This window comes from Zingiber officinale, chromosome 9A (assembly GCF_018446385.1).
Source record: "Zingiber officinale cultivar Zhangliang chromosome 9A, Zo_v1.1, whole genome shotgun sequence".
NCBI lineage: Eukaryota > Viridiplantae > Streptophyta > Magnoliopsida > Zingiberales > Zingiberaceae > Zingiber > Zingiber officinale.
This window is the reverse complement of record NC_056002.1, coordinates 6,127,381-6,148,571: the sequence shown is the minus strand read 5'-3', so window position 1 is coordinate 6,148,571 and position 21,191 is coordinate 6,127,381. Positions and strand designations below refer to the sequence as shown.

Genomic DNA, 21,191 nt, shown 5'->3' with positions numbered 1-21,191 from the left:
GGGCGGATCATGATCGTGATCCGGCCGTAAATTGTTGTGATCCTTTCCTGGATTCACCATCCTCATCATGTTATAGTTTTTGTTCGGAGCGGGCGGTCGGAGACCGCTTGGAGGACATCTTTACTCGGTGCCCAGTAACTTGATCACTTATCTACCATCGGAGGCTTTCGGGCGGTCTCCGGCCGCCTGTTCCGAACAAAAACTATAACCTGATGGGAACGATCAATCCAGGAAAAGATCACAATAATTTATAGTTAGATCACGGTCACGATCCGATCATAAATACGAATACCACACCCCCTGGATCATAAAAAAAAAAATGATCCAAGAAATTTGTGCTCGCAGCTCTGAAGGTACGATCATCCTCTGCCTTAATGCTATTGAAAAGGTCAATCTCCAAAGATAGTCGCAGTTTGCCTCACTCATAAGAGATTTCATTGCTTTCCCAAATGTGTTAGTGATTGATGGAGTCAGATGCTTCAACTAGTGGAAGATAAGGTCCTGGAAATCCATAACAGAGATTTTATGATTGACTAACTATCTCGCTATGCAATCAGTGTCTGACATGCCTATGATCAAGAATAACCTAATACAACATTTTCTACATCCTACAAGATTACTAGTTGATACGCCATTTGACAAATTGAGCATATGGTATTCAACCAAATGTGCAGTTTATTCTCATGATGAGCATCTGGTATTCATACAAATTGAGAATAGTCTTTAGGTGCCAACTGGTTTAATTTAGTTTCAATACAAGGTATATGTTCTTGGAAAAACCAGTTGGAAAAGTGAGTTTTTTTTTTCCTTCTCATTATTACTTGAAATAAGCAGTGGTACATTAAAGTTTTAAGGGGGAGATAATTGAAGAAGAAATGGGCTTAGTGAATGCGATTGATAAATGTAGTTTCATTTAAACTAAATCAGTTGATAAATATATAGATCAGCTTCAAACAAACTCAAATTCATAAAAAAATAAACCAAACTAAACTTAAACAATCATTTCAAAAATTTAATTCATTTTAAACTCAGCACAACTCTACTCGATTATCTTATTAAATAAATTTAAATATCCTAAAATTCAGCTCAACTTGATTCATTTACCGTCCTATCCGTAAAGTTTAGATTTTAGATGATAATAAATCCCCTTAACCCCTTAGCTTGCAAAGTCCAAATAACTTGGTATGGCCCAACTACACACACAGAGGCTGCTTAAATAAGGCCCAATTCAGAAAACATTCTCAATACGATGGCCGCGGGCCTACACGTTCCGTCCCCCATCACCCCCAGCCTTCCAGCTCACCTTATAACGTCGAATCCCCGGAAACCCACCCCATCGAATTCCCATCTCACGCTCCGCTCTTTTCGTCCGTCTCCATTCCTCTATTTTGCAGCAGCCCTCCTTCGTTTTCGCTTCTAATATATACTCTCGTCGCATACGCTTCCTAAAACCCTTCTCTCTCATTTTTTCATTGGCTGCCACCATCGTCGCTGTGCCCACTGCAGCCGCTGCCGCTACTGATCAATCTCGCCGCAAAATCCACAAAATCACAGCGCCGTGAACCGTCGCAACTCGACTCCGCACGCAGATCGATCCCCCCTGCGCCTCTTTCCTGGCGAAACAAATAAAAAAAGCCGCCCATCGAGCCGATCCATCGCTAGGGTTTACTGGCGGAGCGCTAGCGAAGAAGGTGCCGATGGACGACCTCGAGAAGGCGATCCTCCTCGCATACGAGCCGAGCGTCGCCGACTCCACGCTCCGCGCTCAGGCGATCGCCTTCTGTGACCGCGTGAAGGCCGACGCTTCAGCACTCATCCGCCTCTGCCTCGACCGCCTTCAGCGCTCCCCGCTCGTTCCCGTTCAGTTCTGGTGTCTTCAGGCCCTCCACGATGTCATCCTTCTGCGCTACTCCTCTATTCCCCCCGCCGACCTCCCCATCCTCCGCTCCGCCATGCTCTCCCTTGCCTCCGATCGCCCTCTCCCCATCGCCTCCCCTCCTTTCCTCAGGAATAAGCTCGCCCAGGCCGTTGCCGCCCTTATCCGCCATGAGTACCCTGCCTCATCCTGGCCAGATCCTTTCCTCTGCGTACTCCCCTCTCTCCCCGCTGCCGACCCCGCTTCCATTGACATGTTTGCCCGCTTCCTTGCCGCTCTCGATGATGACCTTCTCAGCCTCGACTATCCCCGCTCCTCCGAGGAGGTCTCCGCTGCTTCCCAGGTTAAGGACACCATGCGCCAGCAATGCGTCCCTCAGATTGCCCGCCACTGGTACGACGCGGTGTCGCTCTACAATTCCTCGGACCCTTCCCTTGTCACTTTAGTACTCGACACCATGCGGCGTTACATCACTTGGATCGACATTGGTCTGGTCGCCAATGATGCTTTCGTCCCTCTCCTCTTCGACCTCATTCTAGCTCCTAGCTCAACTGATCAACTCAGGGCTGCTGCTGGAAGCTGTGTTCTTGCAATCGTTCTCAAGAGAATGGATCATCGCCAGAAAATGGCTCTTCTCAGCAGTCTACGACTAAGTAGGATTTTTGCCAATCCTGATTTGGTCCAGAAGGTTCCAGCTTTGGTCACTGGTTATGCTGCTGAGGCTCTCGAATGCTACAAGAGGTTGGGCTCTGCGGATACGGATGGTTATTCGCCTCTCAATCTTCTCGACGAGGCCTTGCCTTCTATTTTGTATGTGATGCAAGAAAGTGAGGAAATGGAGTTAAGTAATGTTGTTGCTTTTCTGTCAGATTATGTGATCGCTATGAAGTCCCATTCCGCAAAACAAGCAATGTACCTAAGTCAGATCCTTGAAGCTATTAGAGTGCAAATTCTCTATGATCCTATGTACAGGAACAATCTTGATTTACCAGATAAGATTGGTAAAGAGGAAGAGGATCAGATGGGAGAACATCGGAAAGAACTATTAATACTCTTTTCTAGCATTTGCCGAGTGGCACCGAGTGTGACCCAGCTTTTTATTCAAAATTTAGCAATTACAGCCTTGTCTTCTTCCAAAAGTAGTGTGGAGGATGTAGAAGCGATGCTTACTTTATTCTACAGGTTGGGTGAGACAATAAAAGAAGAAGCTAGAACTGGCAATGGTTCGTTGGGTGAGTTGGTGCAGTTGCTCCTTTCAGCACGATTTCCTTGCCATAATCATCGTCTTGTTGCACTGATCTACCTTGAGACAGTCTCAAGGTTTATTAAGTTTGTTCAAGATAATGCTCAATATATACCTCATGTACTAGCTGTCTTCTTGGATGAAAGAGGTATACGCCATCCAAATCTTAATGTGAGCAGACGAGCTAGTTATCTTTTCATGAGATCTGTCAAGTTACTGAAAGCTAAGTTTGTGCCTTATCTGGATGTGATTTTGCAAGTATGTCTCCTCTTCTGTCATGGTCTTGTTTCTATATATATGCATATTTCTTACTTGTTTATTGTTTCACATGTTTATTCTATTCCCAGGGATTGCAGGATATTGTGGCTCAATTCACTAGTTCAGATTGGAGCTCCAAATATCTTAAGTGTTCAGGTTCTGAAGATGGTAGCCAAACATTTGAGGTCTCAGTGTTGAAATGTCGTCTCTGTTGTCTCCTTTTGTTGACAAAACATTCTCATTTCTTTGCCTATTTCTTTTTGGATTTATAGGCAATTGGATTATTGATTGGGATGGAAGATGTTTCCCCAGAAAAGCAATCTGAGTATTTGGCAGCACTTCTTGACCCTCTTTCTCAAAAGGTTAAAATTGGATCTGAATAATTTCTTTCTTTTCTTTGGTCCATTTTCTGGCTGATTTTTGTAATTATTTCACATCATCTGGTCAATAACCAATAAGTTGACTGATGCTTTTTTAATCCAGCTGAAGGGGCTTCTTTCAGATGCCAAAGCACATGGCCTAGAAGAATCATCAGCAAAAGCCTCAACCATCCAGCAAATTATTATGGCTTTGAATGCTTTAAGCAAGGTGTGGTGTTTTGTATTCTGAATTGTTGATATGTATTTTTCTAAGAGCAGTAAGAATTTCATTTTTCTAAATTTGTGTTTTATAGCATTGTATAATACCAATAATGAAAATGTTCTTTCTGATTTGTTTACAATTATGGAAGTTGATTGTTCCTCATGATTCAAGAAAGGGGAGCGCTTATCTGATGTTAGAGAAGTTTTTTTTTCCTATTAAATTTTGTGTATAGTTTATATATCATATGTTCTGGTGTTGTTACTTGGCATATCAAAGTTTTGGTACACTGCCCTTATGAATTTCAGGAATGATGGAGGTTCTCTTAAAGGGAAAGAGCTAAAATTCCTATAAGTTTTTTCCTTTGATGCTTTGGTTTTTAAAGTGAAAAAGAAAACAGATTGGCCATTGCAGGTTGTTATAATTCTTTGTTTTTTGAGAATAATTTAGTTTTGTTTACTTTTTAGTGAGGGTTAGTTTGAATTAATTTGTAACTTGAATTTCTGTCTACTAGTACAAGGGTTAGAATTTAAGAATTTCAGTTTATTGTAGTAAAAAACATACATATGAAATTTAACATTAGCAATACCAAAATAAGTGAACAAATAAGCAAGCTTGATGATCTAGATGTTTGCAAGGTACGAGTTTTCATTGATTTTTCAGTAAAGAGCAAATATCAACAAATATAATATTCAAATTTCGTGTTTAACTATTGTGTGCCCCTTAATCAAATGTAAAAGTTCTAGAGATAATACTTGACCAGTCAAGGACAGTACTATATAGTTTGACTAGGTCAATCAACTATGGTTGGATATCTATAAACCTGACAATCTGCCTTATATTGGATTTATTTTATATTTAGTAGTAATTGTATCAAATTTCTCTGACTTTAAATTGGTCATCTTGCTGTATTTTTTTTAATATATTTGTATAAACAAATCTGAACCTCTGTTTGTTTATATTTCTTATAAACAGGGTTTTAATGAGCGACTTGCTATGAGTAGCCGCCCAACCATTGGAATTATGTTTAAAAAGGCTAGTAAACATCCAAGGCATACGTACTTTTTTTGTACATATTCTTTTATGTTTTAACTACATTTGTGTAATGGAAAAAAATTGGTTTTATGTAATTGAAGGAAGATGATTGGTTTCAATCACGACCTTATAAATATACATTTGAGATTCCTCTTCTTTTTATTTTGCAGACATTGGGGATTGTCTTGGAAATCCTCGTCTCATTTCCAAATATTAGAGCTTTGAGAAATAAGGTCATGCAAAGAATCTTTGCAATGTGCTTTTCGTTCTTCAATAATTAATAATATGTTGTGGTTGCAGATCACATCATTCATTCATCGCATGGTTGAAATTTTAGGAGCATCTATCCTTCCGTTCCTTCCAATGCCGCTAAAGCATCTTCTTGTGGAGAATGAGGTACCTTTACCTCTCCACCTTCTACAAATTTTATTGAGGTTTTTTCCTCAAGTACTCCAAATCGTGGATGATTTTTCTTGGGTAATTCATTTTGTTTAATTACTATGAATCGTCATTGTGGTTTTAATCATCACCAAGCCATGTTTACCTTAACTATTTTAAGTTGGCCATATGGATCGTATTCCTACATTGGCCTCTATCTTAGGCTGACTGCTAATATTCAATTCAATTTGATAATTTTTAAATTGCCATGGCACGTTCATTAGTTTTTGTCATGCAGTCTGGATATAATCCTAATGCCCAGTGCAACTAACTAATACTCATTCTTCAAATAGGAGGCAGAGTAAGCAATAAGGCTAAAATGTGCCAAGTAGGAATTAGAAGAATTCTTAACATAGGTATAAATAAATTTAACATCAAGGGTGTATCATCAGGGAAAATGGAATAATGAAAATACATGATGTGTGTATTGCATCTCAACTTCAATGTACAAGCTATCATAAGGTAAACCTTCATAGGATACGCTAGACATCAATCAGGGGTGAATCATGGATCTGTGGGTTTACCTTCTGCACTCCTAAAGTTACTACAGGGAGTGGCACCATGTGTCTGTGTTAATATGGATACGATTTCTGATTTAGTCCAGGTTATGTTGCTCCAATGTCTTGTACAGCTTGTAGTTTCTGGTCCCACAAGAGTCATATACATAAAGGCCATGAATAATTAGATTATCATATGTCTGCCCTATGCTCCTAATAAGTACAACACAATCATCTGCTATACTGACATGTAGATATCACCTCATCTAATTTATACTTGTCATAAGTAAATAGAACAGATAATCATATAGCCAATTGTGCTATGATAGACATATTTACAATTAAGCATCATGCCCCACATGAGAAACTGCATGATGCCCCACAACTTAAGATAATGATTTGATATTACAACATGATATAATTGCATGGTATAACGTGCATAATTGCTTCATTCTATTTCTGTCACATAATCACATGAGCATAGATAATATGATTTTGCATGTACACACATAATTGCTTCACTGTATTTTCCAGTTCCATTGTTAGAACCATTAACAAAATTCTAGAGTCCTCACTGTGTAATTATAAATTAAATGAAAATTATAAAGTAGGTTCATCTGGTTCTAAACCCAAATCATATAATTCCATAGACTTTTATTTATTTATTTCATTTCTTTGCTATTATCTTTGTTCTCATCTGTTTGTTCATCCTTTAGTAATCACATTTGAGAAATGGAACAACTCGGATTGACAGTTATTGCTTCCAATCCAACTCAGTCGATCTAAATTTTGGAGCCAGCCTAGTTTCCAAATTGGGTCTTGATTCTTCCAGTTTATATCCAACATTGACCGTAGCTAGCTCAAAGCCTCAAACCTCATTCCCTGGAATAAAATCCAATACCCCAATTAAATTCAAATTGAGTTCAAGCAACCAATTGGATCGAGATAAAATCAATTTAAATTGATCCAATGAACTCTTTGAATTCAAAGATACTACTTAAAAGTCATATTGTAGTAATTTCTTTATTTTGATCAGACCTTTATCTTCTTACCTGAACTATACTATCTTCAAAATTTGAACTTCCTTGATGGTTTTACAAACTTAAATACAAGTTATTTTTGAACCGGTTCCATTGTTTTTCATGCTCTCCAACCAACTTGACATAGGTAATCGTTACTATATTGCTTTATGTAGAGACCAGTGACTCTACAAGGTCCATGTATTCAACTCCCAATGGTTGGGTAGTTGAGGCATATGACTTGTGGCACTTCAGCATTTAATGGCTGTTATTGTAGATGGTCTTGTTTCATGTTGTCATATTATCAAAACTTAGTTATAAATATTACATTTTGACAAGTTTATTTCTTTTGATTTTGAAACCAGACCATTATTTCCACATCGGAACTTTTCTGACTTTGTAGATCTTGAGCTTCTTTGTTTGTTGTACAAACTTAACTACAACTAAAAAGGTGGATTTTATTCATATTGAACTGGCTCCATTATCTTTACATGTTCTCCCACTACCTTGCCCTAGTCTCCACTGATGATGTTGTCTGTATAGAAATCAATGGTGTCATGACTCATGAGGTCCATATAATTAACTCGAAATAGTTGGATAGTCAGGACACATGGCTTGTTGTGGTAGTTTTGGGGTTTAATGATTGTTACTGAAAATGGTATTATTACATATCAGATTGCTGTAATTTGCTACTAAGGTACAGTTGTTGCATTTTTTTTTCCTAGTTTTGCTCTTTTTGACATTGAAATTACACCTTTGGCATTTGAACTGTCATAAATTCCAAGAACTTGAGCTTCTTAGCCGACCCCATTTAGTGGGATAAATGTTTGGTTGTTGTTGAAGAACCTTATGTGTTAATCTTACTAACTAAATACAACTCGAGGGTATATTTTATTCATAACAAACTGATTCCATTCTTTTGCATGTCCTACCAACAACTTGACCTTGTCATTACTAATGAATTTTGGCTTACTGGGGGATCAAAAAGTGCATAAGGTCCATACACCCAACCCTAACAAGTAGTTTGATAGTTGGGGACACAGCTTGTGGTAGTTGTGGCGTTGATATCTTCTATTAGAGCGATATTAGGAGCTTTAAATGTTTGATTTCAGTAAATATGATCTCCTTAATTGGTGCTTTGCAGCCAGAAGACATGGTTGATTTTCTTGTACTGGCCAATCAACTAATAAGCAAATTCTCCACTTCTTTAGAGCCCATACTAGAAGATATATTTCCTGCTATTGCAAGTAGACTAATTGAAATACTTCCAAGGGATGCATTTTCATCAGTACCTGGATGCATTACAGAGGTATAGCTTGATCTTTTTTAATAGACTATTCTGTATGATGTTGATTGAGATTAGTAGCAATTGTTTTATATATATATATATATATATATATATATATATATATATATAATGTGTTATGTGCTTTTTTGATGAAAAGTTGAATGTTGCATTAAATCTAATACAACAACAACCAAGCCTTATCCCACTAGGTGGGGTTGGCTATATGGATCCTTTTACGCCATTAGCTTTATCTCTTACTATATCATCATCTATACTTAAATAAATTTTATCTTGTTTTATTGTTGCTAACTAAGTCTTTTTTTGTCTTCCTCTTTTTCGCTTGATATATGTGTTTGTTATAGTTTCACATTGCTTAATTGGAGCATTTATTGATCGTCTAGGTACATGCATGCACCATTTTAAATATGTCTCTCGGAGTTTTCTCTTAATAGATGCAATTCTGATTTTTTTCTAATACTCTCATTTTTTATTCTGTCCATCCTCGTATGCCCACACATCCATCTTAACTTCCTTATCTATAACTCTCATTTTCTGCTCATGTGTTCGAGTCATAGCTCAACATTTAGCTTCATATAACATAGCAGGTCTAACTACGATTTTGTAGAATTTTCCTTTAAGTTTTAAAGATACTTTACAGTCATATAAAACATCTGATACTTTCCTCCATTTTAACAATATTGCTTGTATTTTATGTAAGACATATCTCTCGATCATTTCATGGTTTTGTAAAAATGATTCTAAATATTTAAAACTCTCAGTTTTAGACAACTCATTATCTCTTATCTTAATAATTGTTTCATTACGTCTAATATTGCTAAACTTAAATTCTATATATTCTTTCTTTATTCTACTAAGCCTAAAACATTTCCCTTTTAGTGTTTCCCGTCAAGATTCTAGTTTAACATTTATTTCTTCACGTGTTTCATCGACCAAAATAATATCATCTGCAAGCAACATGCATTACGATACTGTGTCTTGAATGTGTGTAGTGAGTTCGTCATAATTAAGGTAAAAAGATAGGGACTTAGAGCTGATCTTTGATATAATCCTATATTTATTGAAAATGTTTCAGTTATTCCATATGAAGTCTTACATTCTTGTACATATTTTTAATTAGTTCAATATATGTTACGCTAATGCTTCTCTTTTCTAGAATTCTCCGTATAATTTCTCTTGGGACTCTATCATAAGTTGTTTCTAAGTTAATGAATATCATGTGTAGATCTTATTTTTGCTTCCGATATTTGTCAATTAGTTGTCTAAGAAGATGTATATCTTCTATCGTCGGCCTTCCAAGCATGAATCCAAATTGACTTTCGGTCACTGTAGTCTTATTCCTTAATCTTTTTTTATTATTTTTTTCCAAAGTTTCATGGTATGACTCATTAGTTTAATACCCCTATAGTTTGTACAATTTTGTATCCCTTATTCTTATATAAGGGAAATAGAGTATTTACCCTCCCCGAGGGTATACTTGTCCATCAAATCGGACGGTATCCCTAATGACAATATAGAAAATAATCGATATCAAACCATTTCAAGCCAATACAACAACAATGCAATATAAAATCGATCAGATACAAATGTCAATGCGTGTATGTATGCATGTACATGAGTTCATACTATAAAATAAAAGTCATATTATTCTAACAAAGCTCAAAACTGATCTAGAAAGAAAATTGTAAACACCAGCAATGGAAAATAAACCAAACAACTCAAAAGGAATCCAAACTCGAGTGGGACCGACAAACAGGACCTCTAAGCGGCACAACACATCCTCTATTCGCTAATCTAAAAGTCAAAGGAAAAGCAAACATAGTAATTACAACAACTCAGTGGGTATAAGAATATATTCATGATACTATATATAAGGAGATCAAAGGATACAGTCTCAGTCAATAATACTTACTACATAAGTAAGGACACCAATATAATCATCTGCTAACTAAAAGTATAACCAACAATATAAACTCCACTAACCTGCTCGACCAGGTATAACCAATAAATCGGGAGTACATACAATACATCCAATCCCTGCACAAACAACTACATAACCAGAATATAGCAATTCATGTCTGCATGCGAACTCGCTACCACAGATGTCTTGTGGGCAGATAAGGATATACGTAGCTATCTAACTACGAACTACATGTGAACTCATTGCCACGGATGTCTCGTGGATAGCCATATGTATCGTGATCACTGACAACTCCTTCAACTATGAATAGGAGACAATGGTCACAGGATATACACCATGTCATGATAAGAAAAAAATAAACATTCATATCCAATAATAATACCCTATAACTACACCTCGGTATGTTATCATTAACATATGGTATGAGAATAAATATCCACCAATCTAGGTAATGCAATAATTAGTGTTCTAAAAATTGGCCTAAGCGGCTCCTAGGTGGCTTTGGCACCTAGGCGGGATTAGGCGGTCCTAGGCGCCTAGGCGGGATTAGGCGGTCCTAGGCGTCGACTAATTGGTCGAATTGTCTAGGCAAGGTGAAAATAGTACAGGATATCAAGTATTTTACTAGACCTTTTAAGAGTAAAGCTATACAAACTATACTATGGTATAACCTCATTAGCATATAAGCATGAGCCTAATTAACAAATAAAGGTCTAGTAGGATACTCGATATCCTACACTGGGTATGATCTTACTAAGGTATAGGCATGAGCCTAAATAACAAATAAAGGTATAGTAGGATACTCGATATCCTACACTGGGTATGATCTTACTAAGGTATAGGCATGAGCCTAAATAACAAATAAGGGTTTAGTGAGATATTTGATATCCTACACTATGGTATCACTACATAAAGGCACAAGTATATATAGCATGAATAGCAACGAGACTGTATGAATATCGATAGATCAAACCAAGTACAAACAATTAAGTATCAACTTAAGAAATAATTTGAGTGGAGACAGGGTAAACAAGTAAATGCTACCTAATCAATATATAATCAGATATAATCATGCATTAAAATCAAAGATCTAAAGAGGGCAAATAGGAACTACCTACCTTGAAAAGTAGCTTGTGTCACAATAAATTCCATCTTAAGATGCTCGTCTTAAGATCAAAATCCTACATCACCATGTGTTATTTAGCTAATTACATATGAAATAAATAGCTAAATCAAATCCCAAATTAATTTGGGAAAACCCCAAGTCGATCTATCATTAATTAATACCAATTAATAATTAACTTCAATTTATTGCAATTCCTTGATTAAATTTGATCTAACCCATCACTAACCTTAATCTAATACATCCAAATGATTAGATTAGGTTTATCCATATCTTCATCATAATACTCACCAAATTTGGAGTGGTTGATGGTGACTCAGCCAGAGAGATGACTAGCGCACTGATGAAGTCCCATGGCCTCCTGCTCGTGACCGGAGCAGGACTGGCAGAACAACGACGTTGGGGTGGCCGCAGACAATCTCCTAGTACTGGCAGCTATGGCTGCGACAACTGAAGCAAAAGAAAACGACGATGATGACCGGCTGAGCTCAGCACAACTAGAGGGGGAAGGGTTAATAATGGTGCTAGCAACATCTCACAGCGGTGGTCGGACACGCCGAAGAGCGGAGATGAAGGGGACATCCGCGGCTCTCACAACAGGCAGTGGCTAGATTAGCATGGCCGAAGAGGGTGGCGGCTGTGGCGTCGCTACGGTAGTCTCACACGGAAGGAGGCAGTGGTGCAACGATGATCCGGTGGTCGTGGTGACGGTGTTCCGTCGACTAGCAGTGGTGGCAAGGCACAGGCGAAGTGGGCGGATCGGGAGAGGAAAAGGAGACGACGAAGATTTTAGGTTTTCAAAAAGAAAATAAAATGAATTTCAAAATATAAACATTTCCTCATTTCAATAGGTTCACAAAAACATGCTTTCCTCTTACCCGTTTATCCCATATATTATAAAATGTCTCATTAAAAATCTAGAATTTTTTAAAAAAATTCTTAGAAAATTCTATAGGGTAATTTCTTGATCAACCCTTATTTTATTTAATTGTTGTATCTCACATTCTTCCCCCACTAATAAAAAATTTGGTCCCTAAATTCTATAAGATGTTCGTTTTTCCTTTAATTTTTTTTGTACTTTCTTATTCCACTACCAAGATTCCTTACTTAGTGGTATATGCCCCTTTGACTCACCGAGTACACTCTTAGTTACTATTTTTAATTTTGATACTATTTTATCACATGTCGTATTAAAGTCACTATATATTTCACCTAATACTTATACTCATACTTTCTCTTTAAATATATTTTGTTTTTCATCCTTTAACTTCCACCACTTAATTCTAGGAGTCGTTTATATTTACTTTCTATTGATACTATGCATAAGACGTATATCCAATACTACTAATTTATGTTAGGTAGTTAAACTTTTTCAAGGGATATGACTTTGCAATCTTTATAAATTTTTCTATCATTTTTCCTAATTATAAGAAAGTCAATTTGTGATTTTATTATTCCAATTTTTGAACATGTTCTTTTCTTTTCTTAAAAAATGTATTAGCTAATATAAGATTATATGCTATCGCAAAATCTAATATAGTTTTTCCTTCTTCATTTCTCGTTTCAAACCCATGACCTCCATGTACCCTCTCACATTTCTCATTTATCACTTCGACATGTCCATTTAGATCATCTCTTATTAAAATCATTTCATTTAGCGAAATATTTTGTAATATTTCATCTAAGTCGTCCCAAAACCTTGATTTGGTAGCTTTATCTAAATTCTACTTGCAGTACATATATGCTAATTATGTTCATAGTTTTTGTCGCCACTATTATCTGAATTTTATCCCCTTTTTTAACTACTCAACTTCATCCTTTAATGAACTATCTACAACAATATCTAATCCATTTCTTGTTTTACTCTTTCCTGAGTATCATAACTTAAAACTCGAGTTCTCTATCATCTTTGCCTTGTCGTCTACCCATTTTGCCTCTTGTACACACAAAATACTAATTCTTCTCCTAATCATCGTATCTACTACCTCCATTTATTTACCAATGAGGGTTCCTATGTTTTATGTTCTAAATCTTAGACTATTAGTTTTTCTATCATATTTGTTTGTATCCAACCCAAGTGAGATGTAGCGGTCCTTTCCGATATATTATAGTTGGACCTTGCAACAGGAATTCTTGCAAATTTAGCATTATATCCGAGTTTTGGAGATGTAGCGGTTCTTGCTGAGACGTTATAGTCGGATCCTGCAATGCGTTTCTTCCGGGGAACAACCTAGCATTAACACAATAGTTTAATGGATACATTCATTGAACATTTGACATAGTTTTAAGTTTAACGTTGGTTGACAACTTAACGCAACCCTTCTTTATCCGGGTTTGGGACCGGCCATGACGGGTTCGTCATGGACAGAGTTTGCTGCATTAAATGTAATATGTATGTCAAATGTCTCACTCAAAATTGTGTGAAAATCTCTGACAATGGAAGTCTGTTGGTGCTTGATCTACTTGTAGGAAACCTTGATCTGCCATTTTCTTTTGATCATACATTGATGAAATTTGTTTTACTGTGTTGTTTTATATTTTTCCTTTATACAATGTTTTGTTGTGTAGGGATAACACAATGAATGAAAAGTTGGAAAAGATAAACACGGCATTTTCTGTAGACTGAATATTGGGTGAGGAAAGGTGGTGAGAGTAAAACTCTCACATCAAAATTGATTTGCTCAGGCTGGGCTGATAACTGTCATTGCCTTGTTTACTCTTCCATTGACAATCAGTCATCAATGTAGTCATTATGAATCGTCTACTCCATCCTTTCCTGTTCCTCTTTTCCGTTGACATCCACAACCAACTTGTGCCCCCAGTGACATCCATTCTAGTCTGATCTACCACATCTTACCCATACTGTGCTGACTCATTGTACCATGTCAGCACTGCCGTCCTCACCAACTATTTCCTCTGCTATTGACCTGTTTGATGCCAGTTACATTATCAAGGCTTGGTCTAGTAGCCTTGCCCTTCACTTCCCTTCTTCAGCCCTCTGCTCTGACCTGCATCGGTGACCATCATTGTGAGTTGGGAGGTGCCAAGAAGATGATGGCTTGGATGCGAGCTTAGAGGATGAGTGTGTAATAGTGAATTTACTCTTTTCCCTTTTTCCATCTGTTAAATAAAATGCAACCTAATGCATTTCCTTTTTCTTATCTTTTGTTATGGTTGAAACTATAACAGAATGGAAATTTGCTAGTTCCAACTAGTTTGGACCTCAATTTTGGAAATTGGCTAGAGGGGGCTGGAGAGGACTTTGGTTGGGTTGTGTGGGTTTATTGGTTTCATTCGGCCAACTCAGTAAAGAGTATAGTGGAGTTCACACCTCGGCTGAGCTTTAAGCAATTCAGTTGAATTAAACTAATAACCTCATTTAACGGTCAAAGTCCTCTCCAGTCCAGCCCCCTCTAGCCAATTTCTGAGTATGAACTAGTTGAGACAGCTAATAAACCTCCATATTTCCACATATAGATTGATGTCATTTGTGAAGGTGCTAGGCAATTTAATTTGGTTAAAAGTATACATGCTCGCTAGCTGTTCCAAGTAGCTTGAAGTTTAGTATGGAAAATTGGCTAGAGGGGGCCAGGTGGAGAGGACCTTAGCTTGGTTGAGTGTGGTCATTAATTTATTTCGATTAAAGTTTTTGGAGCTCGGTGGAGATGTAGGATGAGCAACTAGCTTGAGGTACATGGGTATGAGATTGAGTTTGGCTAGTACTTGTATGATGTGGCTTGGCTACGAAGTGGAGTAGAATAATTTTGTGGGGTGAAGGGGTTAATGTGGATTAGATTTTGATAAGTTGTCTAGGGTGGGTTTAGAAATGTCCAAGGTAGTATCTCGTTTCTTCTTATTTGGTTGAATTCTGTGATTGGTCTTCAAATACAGTCCAAAAGTTGTACAGTCCAAAAGTTCATCCTTAGTAGGTGGCATTTGCTCCTTTTTTATAGGCTTCAAAGTGAATACCCAACCAATGAGTAATTGCCTGAACTATCACATGACAAAGTTTTCCGTGCAAACCCAGCTTGTCATTGTAACTGGTTTAACTGTCAGCTGAGCAACACTGGAGAGTTTTTCGGGTTCTTATTGTCTGATCTTGGTGTATAGGATTGATCCTTACTCCCATTATGAACCATCTCAAAGTACTTATGTTAACTATCTAGGACACCCATGGAATAATCTCTCCAGGATACCCGTGCCTAGTGAGTAATTTTATCACATCACCCTTTTTTCATTTTGTCCCGGCCTCTTTTTCCTTTTCCCCTTCTCCCACCTTCTTTCCCTCTTCCCTGTTCTCTCAACAAGGAAGCACAACATTGTGTTTTTACAAGGGAATTGATTCAATCTAGGCAGCTCAATTTCATGCAAAATGTATAAAGTTTAAGCAATCCTCTGCTTACAATGAACTATCTAGCTTTGTTATAAAAATATTCCCTATACACATTTGTTCCTTCATGTCTGGTAATATAATTTAGATAACTTGAAAGCTTTTGTTGTGTTTTATTATTCATATATGTTAATTACCCACTCTTCTATGTATTTTGTATACTTTGGTCTTAGTTTTACCTAAATAATTTTTTTTAAGAAGATCTGTACCGAAATTTGTTCAGAATTTGTCATAATCTAAATTCTCACAGGCACAAAAAAAATCATCAGCAAATGAATTACACCATGAAAGCTTATCAATCTTGTCTTTGGCTAGTTACTTCGTGGAAAACCAATACTTCGGTGTTAACCAATGGACCATAGTGTTGTACAGTAATGTTTTCTGTTGAAGAACCAATACTTTAAATGTTAACTCATGGACCATGGTATAGTATGATATTTCTATAGTATTAGGGAACTTGAGAACAAAACACCACCATTCAGTCTTGACAGGAATAGTTACAGACAGCATCCATTGCAAGCAATGAATTCTGAAAAAAAAGAGGGTAGAACATTTGCTGATTCTCTGTTTTATTTTAATTAATTTAATTAATATAACAATATATTCCTAGGATAGTAATATGAAAGTGTTCATGCAAAATAACCATTGCCATCAGTTCTGAAAGGAGACAATGCAAGTTAGTGAAATTGTAACATGCACTTGACAATGACAAGTTGAAAATCTAGTGTATGATGACGAAGCTTCTGATAGGTGTATATATGTGTAGTGTTCTTTTCCAGCTATTGTAATTTTTTTTTCTGTCATTAAAATTTATTAGTGTAAGGTAACTGGAATCCTGTCACTGATAATTTATTTTGATTGAAATTTATTTTGAAATTTTGATTTTTAACTACAGTTAAACTTTATAATTATCACCATGTGGATTGTTTATTACATGATTGCTTGTCTACTTGACTCTTTAAGGAAGTGCGAGAACTTCAAGACCTGCAGCGAACACTGTATACCTTTCTTCATGTGATGGCAAACCACAATCTTTCCTTGGTTTTCATCGCTCCAAGTTGCTGGAGATTCTTGGATGTAATAATGCAGTTACTTTTAATAACTGCTTGTAGTCACAAAGATATACTTCTTAGGAAGGTATGAGATTTTTTTTTGGTTCTGTTGTTTCATATGCAAGTTTTAATTGTAATCAAGGTTTAAAATCTCGATCTGTGCCGAGGTTTCGATTCTAGACCGGAACGATACAATTTCGATATCGTATCGTGCCGTGCCGATACGGTTTCGATATTTTTTTTATTTATATATAGTAATTATTAGATAAATATGCTTATTGTGTATAGTTTAAAAACAAGTTGTATATTGATTTTATGTAAGTTCTCAATAATTTAATATGATTAGAAAAAATAATTAATTATAGTTTTCTATAAAGAAAATTGATATATTAATAATTCGAATTAAAATAGATACATCATAATTATATAAATTAATTGTTTATTCATTTAATTAATTATTAGTTTAAATAATATATATTAAAAATATTAAAAATATCAAAATATCAATTAAACAATAAAAAACACAAAATAATAATAAAAAATTATCAGAATATAAATATGATTTTTTAGATTTTTTTAATAAATTTTAAAACAGTAAAAAAGAATTTTTATAATATCAATTAATAATTATTTAATTTTTTTTTTATTTTAAATATATTTTTTAAGGGTAATTTAATTAGGGTTCACGAAAGCTTATTCGAAATATCACATCTCAGTTGGGAATTATTTAAATTAATTAATTTTTTTCCCGTAACAGTACACAAGATCTTGCCGGTCCCACGAGGAGGCACTAGAAGCCTCCCGTGACGCTTCCGGCGCCGCGACGCTTCCGGCGGTGTTGGAGGTGTCCCACGATCGTCGATTGTACACAGAATTGTGGTGACGCTGACACATGTGAAATTTATTTGTATGCGGTGTCAGTTTCACTTCCACACCGGAACGATAAATTCTAGCGGTTTCGGGCAGCACGGCTCTGCACTTGAAACACTGATTGTAACTATAATAATGCTAGCCTGTGATCATCTTTGATCTATGATATCTCATTCAGTTAGACTGTAACCATCATCCATTATGGAGTGGTGCAAATTCCTTGTTCAAGGGGAATTAGCACAAGAATAAACCTTGTTCATGTGTTTCATGATTATTATTCTGCAGATGTGCGTGCAAATTTTTGTGAAACTCATAAAAGATTGGTGCACCAGTTATAATGGTGATGACATGGTATTTCACTTGCTATGTTTTGAGCATGTCCTCTTAAATTCTTTCTTCTTAATAAACTTTGTTATTTTGTAAACCATTTTTTCTTCTTTTTTTTAGGTTCCTGGATTTCGCAGCTTTATAATCGAGAAATTTGCGATCAATTGTTGTCTGCACAGTGTCCTTGACAAATCATTTGATTTCCGCGATGCAAATTCTGTATGGTTCTAAACTGTCCTTTTTTTTTAGTTATTCACCTGATTGATGATTTTTTTTCTAAAAAAAGAATCTGTTTGTTGAACTTGTAACTTGACATGCTGTGGCTTTTATGATATAACTGATTACTTGCAATAGGTGGATAGTTTAATTCTCTGGTTAACAAACCTAATAAAGATTATTCTCACAATTGTTTAGATATTGTGGTGTTTTGCTAATTCATTAGAGAGAACTCTTATGAATGTCACTTTTTCCAACTACTCTGAATAACATACTATGAAAGGATCTTTACTGAGCTGATTGGTGCCAGACTTGGTCAACTATTTTGTGTTAATATCGGCATGGGATATTGTTGCCTGTCTTGTGACCTTTCATATTTGCACCATTCTGCATCCTGATAATTACTTCTTGTAAAAGCTGTCCCTTTTTCCTTTTCCACTAAATGTATATCAGCCTTTAAATGTTCTGTCTAATGTTATAACGACCATATGCAAACTTTGGCTTGTATAATTGTTACCATTAACAGCCTTCTAAACTTATTTTCCAACATACCTTTCCATGCAACAGTTGATCCTTTTTGGAGAAATCGTGCTGGCCCAGAAAGTAATGTATGAGAAGTTGGGTAGCGACTTTGTTGTATATTTTGTGTCTAGCGGGCTACAAGGAGTTAATTGCCCTCATGAACTAGTAGAACAATATTATGAAAAGTTGCAGGTACGAAAATTGTTTTAATATTTATTTGATTTTATTTTCTGTGTATCTATTAAGGTCTCTGTGTGTTGAATTCTCAATGAACTTGTCGCTGTTCTCATGGTGTATGAATATTGGTAAATTGTTAATATAATTGAATTTTTAAGATACCAAAGATTGGGAAACCATCAATGTCTCTAGAATTTGATAGGCATGTTCTTCCATTTATGTTTGCTTTTGGTATTGATGTTTCGTCTAACTAGTTTCATTCTGCATGAGAGCAGATTGTAGTTATATGGCAAGATCTTCAATTACTTTCTTTTAATTCATGAACTCTTTTCTGCAGACTGATGATTTGAAGGCTATGAAATCTTTTTACCATCTATTAATTGAGAATTTGAGACAGCAGCAAAATGGAAGTCTTGTTTTTAGATAGAATATTTTTATGATATGTTCAAAAGAAGTCAACATCAGAGGCTAGTTCCATAATTTAATGATTTTGGACTTGCTTGCCTTGTGCAGGCATTCAGGTACTTTATTATAGTAATGTTTTCTTTATTGCGTACCTTTTCTAATGCCTATGGTACTAATTTTTGCAGGGAAGTTTTGTCCATGTACATATAGTCATTGAGAATTGAGATACATTTGAAGGTGAGAAGGTATGCTTTGTCGTCATTTTAGTTACTTATGGACATGTTTTGTCAAGATTTTTTTTTTCCTATTAAATTTGCATAGAATTGAATATAATATACAAGTGCATCAGTTTTACAACCACATCTTCATTCCAGCAGATAAGATCTTAGGCCTTTTCAAAAAGTTTGGATTATTTAAGAACAATGAAGGATGTGCTATCTGCATTGTGAATTTGTATACAATGTTTGAATAGTTGATTTCCCCATGATCTCAAGGCTTCCCTATGAGCCTGTTAAGTCTTTTCACTTTGCCTTGGAGGGATGCTGTTTCACTCAAAGTAGTTTAAGGCTTTGCTGAGTTTGCCTGAGTTGGATGCAACTCAACGGTCATGCACTTGTTGTTCATCCACCAATTGGTGGTAATTCTGATCCTCCTGTCTCCCATCGCCCCCCTCCCTGTTCATGGTAAAAAAAAAGAAAAAGGTGTAGACTTATCAATTTACAAGTAATTTTGAGTTTCAGGTCTTATCTGTGTCATCTTTGGTCCTCGATAGTTGTGATAATCAATTGTGAAATTATGATTTAGCTCCTTGCTGACTAGTATATTTTGATCATAACCTCTATTCGTCAGACGACTGCATGTTGGCACTGCAACATTGATCGCATCTATGTTGTATTTTATGAAAGATATTTATGGAGTTTTATTATGATATATTCATGCTATACGTCTTGTGGACATTTTATTAGAAGCCAATATGTACTTCACCCTCGTTGCTGCTATTCATGTGCAGATGCTGTACACTGCGGGGATGTTTTCTGCCAGAACAACACAAAGGAGCTCCCTTATATAAGCTTCTGAAATGTCGTTAATGGGAGAAAAAGATCAATAAAACATTGTCTATATTTTTTTTGTCGCTCCAAAGGAATAATTTTATTATTTAAATTTGTTCTCGTTAATTTGTTGTTTTTATCACGTGATATAAGGTTTTTTTTTTTTGCATGTCCAGAGAATAAGTAGGGATTCGTGTTGAGCAGGAGAAACTTTTTATAAACTTATGTTGTAGTTTGAGGGGAAAATCAAAAGAAATAATAGATTGTGAAGCAATAAGTTTACGGGGGGAAATGTAGGATGCTTGGCCTCGATTTTCTATTTCTGCTTTAAGTTTTGTTTGTGGTTTTTGAATTTTTTGTTGTTGCAAATTTATAATTTATGCTTTAAAAAGAATAAAGGAAAAAATGAATGATTTTTTATGTGTTGTCTTGTCAACACAGGGTTGTTTCCTCATAGACAGAAATTCTTCCATGGAAAGGTACGTGATTTGAGATGCAACTTCTCACATTTTACTTGGATAGAATACGCTGATAGAAAAGGGTTTATTTACTCTCGTGAAGAATTTTTTTACTTTTATTTTCTGCTTGCTCAAACGGCAAGTATAGGCATCATGCCATCATCTGCAATTTGTGAAGCAGAAGTGAGCAGAAGTGAAGGGTTACAAAAAAAAAATCCATGTAATTTATGATGTCGATAGAAGTTGGAGGAAGAAGGCAGAGGGATGTAGCGAAATCTGCAACGCTTGGAATGCTGGAGAACGGTAACAAGCAATGTTTTACTATACAATTGCTAAAAGGTTGAAAGAATACATAAAAGTTAGTAGAAAATGCGATCCTCTTACATTAGCAAACTGTAAATAGCACAGAACAAAAAGCCTGATAAGGATG

At 36.0% G+C, this 21,191-nt stretch overlaps 1 protein-coding gene across 1 annotated transcript; it reads left to right on the top strand.

The window, feature by feature from the left end:
- Nucleotides 1-1,322: 1,322 nt before the first annotated feature.
- On the top strand, nucleotides 1,323-19,294 carry LOC122020155 (exportin-T-like). Its single transcript, XM_042577937.1, has 13 exons — nucleotides 1,323-3,377; nucleotides 3,467-3,562; nucleotides 3,650-3,739; nucleotides 3,861-3,965; nucleotides 4,932-4,991; nucleotides 5,162-5,224; nucleotides 5,292-5,387; nucleotides 8,090-8,254; nucleotides 16,649-16,822; nucleotides 17,893-17,958; nucleotides 18,055-18,153; nucleotides 18,718-18,864; nucleotides 19,187-19,294. The coding sequence occupies exons 1-13, from the start codon at nucleotides 1,698-1,700 to the stop codon at nucleotides 19,274-19,276; spliced, it is 2,931 nt and encodes a 976-aa protein (XP_042433871.1). The 5' UTR covers nucleotides 1,323-1,697; the 3' UTR covers nucleotides 19,277-19,294.
- Nucleotides 19,295-21,191: the final 1,897 nt, after the last annotated feature.

Bases quoted from the DNA above. Each gene is read 5' to 3' on its own strand.
- LOC122020155 (XM_042577937.1), top strand. From the start codon at position 1,698: ATGGACGACCTCGAGAAGGCGATCCTCCTCGCATACGAGCCGAGCGTC. The intron at 3,563-3,649 runs GTCTCAGTGTTG...TTGGATTTATAG, and splicing joins ATGGTAGCCAAACATTTGAG to GCAATTGGATTATTGATTGG. The intron at 4,992-5,161 runs GCTAGTAAACAT...TTTATTTTGCAG, and splicing joins TTGGAATTATGTTTAAAAAG to ACATTGGGGATTGTCTTGGA.